The following is a 10,060-nucleotide window of genomic DNA, read 5'->3' on the forward strand; positions in this document are numbered from 1 at the left end:
AAGGGTGAATCATGCAGGACCTCTGGGCCTGTGCGGGGTGACGGGCTCCACAGCTCTGGGAACCCCTTCCCTTCTCCTGAAGACCCCCCCCACCCCCCGCGGCCACTGGCTCGCTCCCACCCGCAGGGCAAGTGCCGCAGGAACTCGGCCGCCTGCCTGCGGCTCTAGGCCCCGCCCGCTCTTCCCGGCCTCAGTTGCCTCTTCCTCACTCCCGCCAACGGCTGACCAGCTGTGTTGCCCACGACCAGGATTTGCTTTGGGAAAGGCCCGGTGCCCAGTCCCTGTCCTGGCGCCGCGAGCGGGAGCGGCTACGCGCGCGGACACCAGGCACCGCAGGAGCACCGAGACGCGGGGACCTCCACGCGGCCTAGAGCGGTCCCGGAAGTGCCCGCGGGCCAGGGGGCGGGGCTCCGGGCGCTCGGGCCGCCGCGGGCTCCGCGTCAGCAGCCGCCGCGGAGCGAGGCCGGGTCGGCCGCGGGTTGGAGCAGCTCAGGTGCGGCCCCGCCCCGCCCGCCCGCGGCCCCGCCCCGGCCCAGGTGAGCGGCCCCGCCCCGGCCCAGGTGAGTGGCTCGGCGTCGGCCGGTCTGACCACCTGTCCCTCCGGTGGCCTGGGGTGTGGGCGTCCCTCATCGGTGGGAAGCATGTAGGGGCTCCCGCATCGCCGCTCGGGCGGAGTGTGCGTGTCCGCAGCCGCTCGCAGGCTTCCAGCCAGGAAACCCTACGGACCGAGGGTCTCCCGGGTGCCCAGACCCTGAGGGCTCCCCGAAGCAAAGGGTGACGGATGCAGGAGGAGCCGAGGAAGGCCCCGAGAGAGGTGGGAAGGTGGGGTTCCAGACCTTTGGATCTTCGGTCCAAAAATATTTAAAACGTTGAGGACAGATAAAGAATTGCCAACTTTCTAAACAGAGTGGAGACTTCAGCATGTAGGTGGTCCATAGTGGGAATGGAAAACCCCTAAGGAGGGAACCTTGGAAACACCAGGATTTAACAGGCGGGTGGAAGAAGAGTTGCAATCACAGATACCAAGAAAAGGGGATCAGAGAGCATTAAAACTGGGCGGGGGGGGGGGGGGGAGGGGAGGGAACTTTCAGAAAGAAAGGGAATAAAGCAGGGGGGGGGAAGGGGGCTGGGGGGGTTCAAAACCTTGAGGCGTTCAGGTCGGCAAGGTGGGTTTAATGAAGGGGTGGACCCGTATTATCACATCTTCCAGGTTTTCAAGAGAAAGCCTGAAACACAGAGTTTCCAATATTGGCAGCTAAGTCAAACAAAAAAAAGGTTCCAACTCTTTTCGAGCCAAACAAAACGTGTCTGTGGCAGGATCCCCAGGCTGCCAATTTGCAACTTCTGAAATGAAGGGTTTTGAGAAGGGAGCTCTTGGTGAGCACTGCCAAAAGGGGTGGGAAAGTGAGGGCTGAGAAGAGAGGGATTGGCCATAAGGAGGTCACTGGATGCAAGAGCTGAAGATGCTGAAGTCCCAGCTGAAATTGGAAACTTGAAATTTGTCTCCGTGCGGTACACAGTCCTATGATTTTCTTTGGCAACATTTAACATCTTAGGAGGAATTGACGGAGAATGTTGGTATTTGGCAGCTGGTTGCAGCAGGGCAGGGAGGCGAGGAACGTGATGCTGGTCAGAGTCTATAGTTCGATCCATGATAGAGTCTAAGCTAGACAGGGAAGGGTGGACTAGAAGAGAGAACCAGGGCGAAATTGGTGGGTTGTTAGACCTGATGAGATCAATCTAGAGAACCTGAAGGACTGGAGATTATGGTTGCTGAAGAGGGAGGGAAAGGGAGTTAAGTGGTCAAAGAATTTTTGAGACTACTTCAGTTCTGTGCTTTTCACATCTGGCCTTTTTACTGCCTTATAATTCATAAAAAAAAAATCATTTCCAAGTAGGAATGCGTTCCATCGTGACTATGCTGATTAACTTAGTGTGTTTTTATTTTACTTTATTTATTTAACAGAGAGAGACACAGCGAGAGGGAACACAAGCAGGGAGAGTGGGAGAGGGAGAAGCAGGCTTCCCGTGGAGCAGGGAGCCTGATGCGGGGCTAAATCCCAGGACCCTGTGATCATGACTGAGCCGAAGGCAGACGCTTAACGACTGAGCCACCCAGGCGCCCCAACTTAGTGTGTTTTTTGAGCTGCTTAACTATCTGTGTTTCAGTGTACTGCTAATAGTACCTTTGTATAGAGTTGTGAGGATCAAATGCAAATGTGCTTATAGAAGGTCTAGTAGTGCCTAGCACATAGTAGATGCTCAATAAACATGAGCTGTTATCATTATCATGGTACCTGGGGTTTCCCTTTAGCTTGCACGGCAATTTCTGAATGGGGTCCTGAGGGGCTCCCTCAGAGGTCACCACAGTGGGATGGGGGGTGTTCCAGGATCCGTCCATGTCCCTATGAAAACAACCCCCATTAACTGGAGCAGCTCTGCTTTTGTCTTTTATTTATGTATATCTCCCAGACGATTTATCTGAATAAAGAGTTCTGTGCTCCCCTCCCCTCAAAAAAGTGTGGCCATCAGTTCTAGCACAAAACCAAGTGGCTTTTCCTCCATTCAGTCTTGTATTTATGCCACCAATGTGTGTGGAGATTGTCCTGTTGTGCTGGGGGCTGGGGCTGGGGGCTCCACAATGAAGGGAGCTCTCAGGCAGTGGTGGCAGGAGTCCTGAGAGCCCATGTTTGCCATCCAGGATGGTGAGTGCTGTGCTGCACATGTGCACTGAGCTCTGCAGGCACTGAGGGGGTGTGCCTGAGATCACCAGTCTTAGGGTGCAGAAAAGGGGACATTAGGACTGAGTCTGGGAAGATGATCCAGTGGCAGTCTGAGAAGAGAGGGGGACCTGTTAGGAGGAGGAAGCATTTAGGGCTGTGTGGAAGGAGAGGCTGGAGATGGGGCTGGAAGGGCTAGTGCTGTGAAGGGCTTTGGGAAGGATTTGGGCTGCTGCAAGATCCTGAGACAGATGATCAGGCCTGTGTTTGGGGTATTTGACACTGGTGTCAATGTAGACAACAGACCGGAGGGAGGAGTAGAAGCTGGAGGCAAGCGGTCATTTGGGAGGTGAGTATGGAAGTAATCCTGGGGAGTTGCCCTGAGGCCTGGGCTGCGGACTGACAGAGAGGCAGAAGCCTCTTAATAAAGCCTCAAGAAATGGACAGACTAGGCGTATGGGGTGAGAGAGGGGGAAGGTCTAGGCTGACTCCCAGGGTTGTGGCTTGGGCACCTGGCTGGAGGGGGTGCAGCTAACCTAGTATAGGAGGGAAGTTTGCGCTCTCTCCAAAACCCCCATCCCCAAGGTCCTCCATTAGCCAGAATCTTGCCCCCTTTCCACAATGGCCCCACTCCTGCTCTCATCTACCTTTCTGAGCACCTTCAGTCTTTAGATTCTAGACCCCATGGTGTAGCACTTGATTCTGTCTGTCTGTCTTCTTTGTAGTTGTTTCTGATCAATCAGACTTGTCCCTAACTCAGTGGGGATCATCTCAAGGGCAAGCTTGTATCTTATTTTGTCTTGTCCACGAAAGATTCTGGCACAGGAAGGAGGTACATACTAGGTGCTTGATTTGACAATATCCCTTGTTTTCTTCTCAGATTGGGAGAACAGTAAGTGTGTCCTTAAGAAGACTATCTTTCAAGAACTACAGTCATTGGGGGGTGATACTAGAGTCACAATGGAGGTTCCCCCAGCAGCCAAGTTTGGTGAGACCTTTGTGTTTGAGGACGGCTTAGAGATGCAGCAAGAACTCTTCCCGGAGGAGGACCTGGGGGACCCTTTTCTTCAGGAAAGAGGTTTAGAGCAAATGGCAGTTATTTATAAGGAGATCCCTCTCGGGGAGCAAGACGAGGAACATGATGATTATGAGGGCAATTTCAGTCTGTGCTCAAGCCCTGTTCAGCATCAGAGTACCCCCCCAGTAAACAGATCCCAGGATGATGAAATCTTCAGCCCAACCTTCTTCCAGAAATCAGACCTTAGTATGTGTCCGATAATCCACAGTGGAGAGGAACCCAATAAACACAGTTGTGAGAAGGCGAGCAGGGCACACTCAGGACCTAACGAACCTCACAGAACTGCGCCACCCGCAAAACCCTATGCGTGTCGGGAATGCGGGAAGGCCTTCAGCCAGAGCTCACACCTTCTCAGGCACCTGGTGATTCACACTGGGGAGAAGCCCTACGAGTGCTGTGAGTGCGGGAAGGCCTTCAGCCAGAGTTCACACCTTCTCAGACATCAGATAATTCACACTGGGGAGAAGCCCTACGAATGTCGGGAATGCGGAAAGGCCTTTCGTCAGAGCTCAGCCCTCACGCAACATCAGAAAACCCACACTGGGAAGAGACCGTATGAGTGTAGGGAATGCGGGAAAGATTTCAGCCGGAGCTCAAGTCTCAGAAAACACGAGAGAATCCACACGGGAGAGAAACCTTATCAGTGTAAGGAATGTGGGAAATCCTTCAACCAGAGCTCTGGCCTGAGCCAGCATCGGAAAATCCACACCTTGAAGAAGCCTCACGAATGCACTCTCTGTGGGAAAGCCTTTTGTCACAGGTCCCACCTCATTCGGCACCAGAGGATTCACACTGGGAAGAAACCTTACAAATGTGAAGAGTGTGGGAAGGCCTTCAGCCAGAGCTCCAACCTCATTGAACATCGCAAGACTCACACCGGCGAAAAACCCTACAAATGCCATAAGTGTGGGAAAGCCTTCAGCCAGAGCTCCTCCCTCATCGAGCACCAGCGCATCCACACTGGGGAGAAGCCCTATGAGTGCGGCCAGTGTGGGAAGGCCTTCTGCCACAGCTCTGCCCTGATTCAGCACCAGAGAATCCACACCGGGAAGAAACCCTACGCGTGCAACGAGTGTGGCAAAGCCTTCCGGCACAGGTCAGCCCTTATTGAGCACTATAAAACCCACACCAGAGAGAAGCCCTATGAGTGTAACAAATGTGGCAAGTCCTTCAGGGGAAGCTCACATCTTATTCGGCATCAGAAAATCCATGCTGGGGAGAAGCTCTAGAAGGAGGAGCTCACACCAAAGCTTGAGACCCTTTCCCAGATGGAACCCACACCCCATCGCCTTGTCTGTAAGACCCCGCCCACCTCCCTGATCCCAGGGCCGAATGGAAACGTGCCACCCCCAGAGCTTCTGGCCACCCACGCTGGCAGCCAGGCCCCCTCGCGCCCCCCTCCCCTGGGCGCCCCACACGCAGCAGGTTTACTGAGTGGGAGGGTGGAGTAATGGGAAGGCCGCTGAATCAGAGGCATGCCCAAAGAGAGAGCTGGCCTCTGATTTGACTCCCAAGCCTGTGAGATTGAGTTTTGCCATCTCCGCCTTTGTCAAAATCCAGAAGAATAAACACCAGAGGGAGAAAGTTGAGTTAAACGCACAAAAATGTCAGATGAACTCTCTAACGTCAGCTGCAGTCTGGCACTTTGAGAAGACAGAACTGTGCTCACAGTCTGAATCCGCTAAAGAAAAATGAATCCAAAAGTAGATATGTTAACAGCAAAATGGAATCTTCCATTTGGCTTGGGCACTGGTGGGGACAACCAAAACAGGTTACAGAAGAGAGGGAGGGTCTGGAAGGATTCATTCTGGTTTGGGGAAGGGAGTGGTGAGCCCCTGGCATGGTCTCTTAATCCCTGTTCTGGGTTAGAGTAAGGGTGGTTTCTGGCAGATGGCCTTCACACGACGGTAGAGGTTTGGTCCTGTAGGCCAGAGGACATTTGACCCTGGCTTTGACTCAGCCTGGCATAAGGCATCAGTGCCCTCCAGTTATAACCCCTCCACAAGACCTAGGGCTCCCAAGACCACAGTGTGCCTTGGTTGGCCCCAGGGCCTGTTTCTGGTCTGGGGGCCCTGCAGCCACCTCTCTGCTCTCCAGTGCTGGGGGACCTAGGAAGCAGGGCGATTCAGTCAGAGGTCCCAGTTCAGATCCCAGGTCTGCCCCTCCTACTTGTGTGATCTTGAGAAAGCTCCAACGCTCTGTTTCCCTATCTATGAGATGGAGATATTGGGACCTGGCCAACTCCTGTTCAGAATGAAACCACCCATGAAGTGCTTTGGCAACTGGCAATTGAGGATGGAGACCCAGAGGGACCCTTGCCCCACCCAGAGATCTATTTCCTAAAGGCCCGAAAGGCATCCCTGCAGCCCACCCTCTCGTTGAACTGGGGCTTAGGCTTTTCTTCACTGCCTCCAGTCTGTATCCTGGGCTGTGGATGCCCTGTGGGGCCACCTCCCAGGCAGGAACCCTTTCCAGATGCCATCCTCAACCTCTCCCCAGAAGCAGTGTGGTCTGCGTCCCCATACTTCTGTCCTCTCTCCTCAGGCATTGTTCAAAAAGTACCATTGCCTGTTCCCTGCCTAGACCAATTCAGTCGGCATCCCCAGAGGTGGGGCTCAGACAGTGGTGTGTTTTTAAAGCTCCCCAGGTGATTAGAATGTTCCAGTAGGTAGCCAGGATGTGAGCCCTATGCTAGGCATCTTGCAACCCCAGCATCTCCCAAATGTCAGGCCTGCTTGCCGTGAGCAGAGTCCCCATGCCTCCCATCCGCCAGGAATGGGCTCAGGCTGTGCCGTGTCTGGCTGGTTGAGAGGTGTTTGTCCCAGGTCCTCAGGCCTTCGTGTGGCCACCGGGATCTCTTGGGTACTGCCTTCCCCCAGGCTCCTCCGAGGCAGGCTGAGCGATTCTTTTTTTTTTAAAAGATTTTATTTGACAGATAGCGAGAGCAGGAACACAAGCAGGGGGAGTGGGAGAGGGAGAAGCAGGCTTCCTGCCGAGCAGGGAGCCTGATGCGGGACTCGATCCCAGGACCCTGGGATCATGACCTGAGCTGAAGGCAGACGCTTAACGACTGAGCCACCCAGGCGCCCCTAGGCTGAGCGATTCTGAAGTTTTCCAAAAGTTTATAGCTGGAATCCCATTACCTGCATCATGGGAACACTGGCTATTTCAGCTAATCAGAAGCTCAGCTTGGTGCTTGTGTATAGTTTTGATGAATAAAAATGGACAAGTAATTGTTACTTAGCAAGTGGAGCTTGGCAGGCTGGAGGTTTTAAAAGGCCAGGTCTCCAGCTGGGGGGATGACAGTGGGCGTCCCAGCCATGAGGACAGCAGCCACTCCTGTCCAGCTCCTCTCTGTTGCGTGAATGTGTGAAACCTTGAGCCAGCACCCGGGTCTCCTAGAACCTACCGTACCACCAGCTAGACTGGCCTGACTGGCTGGCCCTGGGGATTGCCTGCATGTGGCCTGCACTGCGGGTCTTCAGTCACTTACTAAGACTGCAGAGAGAATTGAGACCCCTGCTCTGCGTGGGTGGGAGAGCAGCCCCCTCCCCAAGACCTCCCCCCTTCCCCCCCCCCCCCCCCATTCGGCCTCACCTTGGCCAGGCCTGTCCTTATCCGGCAGTCATCGGTTTCCTACCTTTGATGTCTCTCTCCGTGTGCTTCTGCACGCCCTAGCCAAATTGATTTTCTTAAAGCATCTCTTTGCACATGCCACCATGCTCCTTAAAGCCAACCCTCAGGGGCTTTTCTGCGCATAAGCCCCCATTTCAGCCAATCTGGTTTGCTCCTGAACAGACCACAGGGGGTTCACGCCACCCTGCCCAGATGCTCCCTCCTCTCTCAGCTTCCCTTACCTCATTTTATGCCATTCTTGCATTTTGGAATATGCACTTTCTCCTCCTCCTGGTCCCCCCCGCCCCGCCATCTCCTCCTTCCTCTCGACAATTTATGTAACATGGGGATTGAGACCCCCTTTCTGAAGGGTTGACAGATTCTCACATAACCATGGTAGGACCAGGTACTTTTCAAAGTGTGAGCAGAACCTAGTACCTTCTGTTCACATTCCTTTACTGTTTTATGTATTTTTAAATCCTTCAATTTATTTAGGTTCTTGAACAGTGTAATATTACAAGAGAACATCCTGGTAGTATTTTAATCGTCCTTGGATTTGGTTGTTTTATGTTTGTCTTACATTTTTTTCCTTCTTATGGTAGATGTTGAGTGTTGTAAAGCTCCAACTCTTGGTTTTGTTGACTAATCGAATGGTTTTGTCGAAGTGTATGTATTCTGTCTGCTTTTTTTTTTACTTCATATTTTACATTTCTGAAATTATTTAGATATAGCTAATCATATTTTTAATGTTTCTAGTAAATGCAGGTACTTTGGTCTAGGACTTTTTTCTTAAGAGCTTTTTCTGCACTCTGTCAGTTTGACATGTGCAAGTTTTTGTTACCATATGAGGAATTTCCTTTCGGCCCAAGGGTTATTTTTTCTATATTTCCAAGTGATGAATGTATAGGTCATTGCTGTTCTTTCTTACTGTGCTGTGGTGTCAACATTTCTAAGTGTCCATGGAACCTACTCTGGGCCTGAAGATATGATCAATTTTTATAAAGCATTTGTAAATCTCAAGAAATGGGTTTGTACTCCATCAGTTCTATTTGTTACTCAAATTCATACTTTCTCTGTTGTTTACAGTTCTTAACTTGGGTCTGCAGACTGCCTAGGAGTCCGTGAGTGCACAGGTTTATTTTAGAGGCAGCAGAGAGGAATGGAACAAAACTGGGTGGTTACATACGTGAAAGAATTGTTCGGGGCTGGGGGTTGGGGGACCTGTAGCATTCACCACATTTTGGAAAGGCTCTGTGAGCCCCCAAATAGTTAACACTCATTGACATGATCAAATCATAGTCTGATTTTGTGTTTTTTACTTTGTTTCACTTAAATTTGCTTCTATTTTATGTTCGTTGTTGCAATGTTAGACGTGCACTTTTCTCAAATCCTTTTTGAGAAATAGGCAGGGTTATCATTAAGTAAGTACCAGGATATTTGGAGCATATATATTTAATAGTAATATATTGAAAAATTGTGCCTTTTAGTGCCTTTGCCTCTTTTAATTCTTCTAGCTTAAATTTTTCTTTTCCAGATACCGTAATTGAAGCCCCTTGCTTTTTTCAGTTTGCATCTGCATGAGAGTTTTTGCTCAGCATTTTTAAAATTTGTGTATATATTTTGCTGTATAACTTATAAACAGCAAAGTGTTGGATTTTATTTTCTGATTCTTTGTGTAATTTTTCTTTTTATGCAAGAAGTTCTCATATCACAACTTGGAGTAAGGCATAATTTATCTTCATACTTCTATTTTAATATAGATGAACTCATTTAACCCAAAAAGGCCATGCTCATTTAATGTCCATCTTTAGGAGTTACTCACCATGTGTGGAATATTATTCCTGGGGAGGCTGATGGTCTGCCGTTGGGCACACCTGCTCCTTCCTGCCTTTGTCAGTGCCAGGCTCTGTCCTGATCCCACTCTTAAAGTGGCTTCAGTGCTCTTGGCTCTAACCCGGAGGAATGATGCCACCTCACAGCCCTGTGGAGCTCAGAGGAGATAGAAATACAAACCTGCATGGCAAACTGGGGGCGTAGAGGATTAGTACGCTATTAGTGTTTTCTTGAAATGTTTCTTTAATTTTCTGTTCTTCCTCCCAAAGTTCTTTCAGCATAACTTGGAATAGTATATTGTGGTTTACTTTTTAGAAAACACTGCCAGATGTAGCAAAGAATTAGACCTCACAGATCCATCCCACACTCCCTGAGTGAACGTGTATGGTAATCTGGACAAGCAGCAGGGAACCTGATCTCATAACCCCCATCCCCATCACCTGTCTGTCCCAGGTGGGTCCCCTTGTCAGCCCTCCCCCTTCCTCTGTGGTGGCGGGGAGAAGCACTGTCACAATTGCAGAGATTAGAGAATATGGTCACTCTGGCCACTCCTGTGGCAGGTGGGGAAACGGAGGCCATGACCTAGCGGAAGTGAGGTGCTTTAGTGTCAGACCTACCCGGCAGCCGTGGCAAAGAACAATTTCGGATGTTATAGTGCAGCCTTGGGCAGCTGTTGCCAGGACTTTTCAGGTGGCAAGTGATTTAGTCACCATAGGCCAAGTGACTAAAGTGAAAACCAAGTACTCTGTCCGCTCAGAGTTGCTCAGCCCTTGTACAAGTGGACATCCGCCAACATTACACAAGGTGGATATAT

At 51.0% G+C, this 10,060-nt stretch overlaps 1 protein-coding gene across 2 annotated transcripts; it reads left to right on the plus strand.

The window, feature by feature from the left end:
* The first annotated feature begins 513 nt into the window (after window positions 1–513).
* ZNF70 (zinc finger protein 70) lies at window positions 514–6,754 on the plus strand. 2 transcript variants are annotated; one of them, XM_032397644.1, is made up of 2 exons: window positions 514–536; window positions 3,601–6,754. In XM_032397644.1, exon 2 carries the CDS (start codon window positions 3,681–3,683, stop codon window positions 5,025–5,027), a length of 1,347 nt encoding a protein of 448 aa, XP_032253535.1. In that variant the 5' UTR covers window positions 514–536; window positions 3,601–3,680; the 3' UTR covers window positions 5,028–6,754. The 2 variants fall into 2 exon arrangements, with proteins under 2 accessions (XP_032253535.1, XP_032253534.1); XM_032397643.1 differs by having other exon boundaries at window positions 525–560.
* Window positions 6,755–10,060: the final 3,306 nt, after the last annotated feature.

The sequence above is a fragment of the Phoca vitulina genome, unplaced genomic scaffold, assembly GCF_004348235.1.
Source record: "Phoca vitulina isolate PV1807 unplaced genomic scaffold, GSC_HSeal_1.0 scaffold100, whole genome shotgun sequence".
Classification (NCBI taxonomy): Eukaryota; Metazoa; Chordata; class Mammalia; order Carnivora; family Phocidae; genus Phoca; species Phoca vitulina.

Bases quoted from the DNA above. Each gene is read 5' to 3' on its own strand.
- ZNF70 (XM_032397644.1), top strand. From the start codon at position 3,681: ATGGAGGTTCCCCCAGCAGCCAAGTTTGGTGAGACCTTTGTGTTTGAG.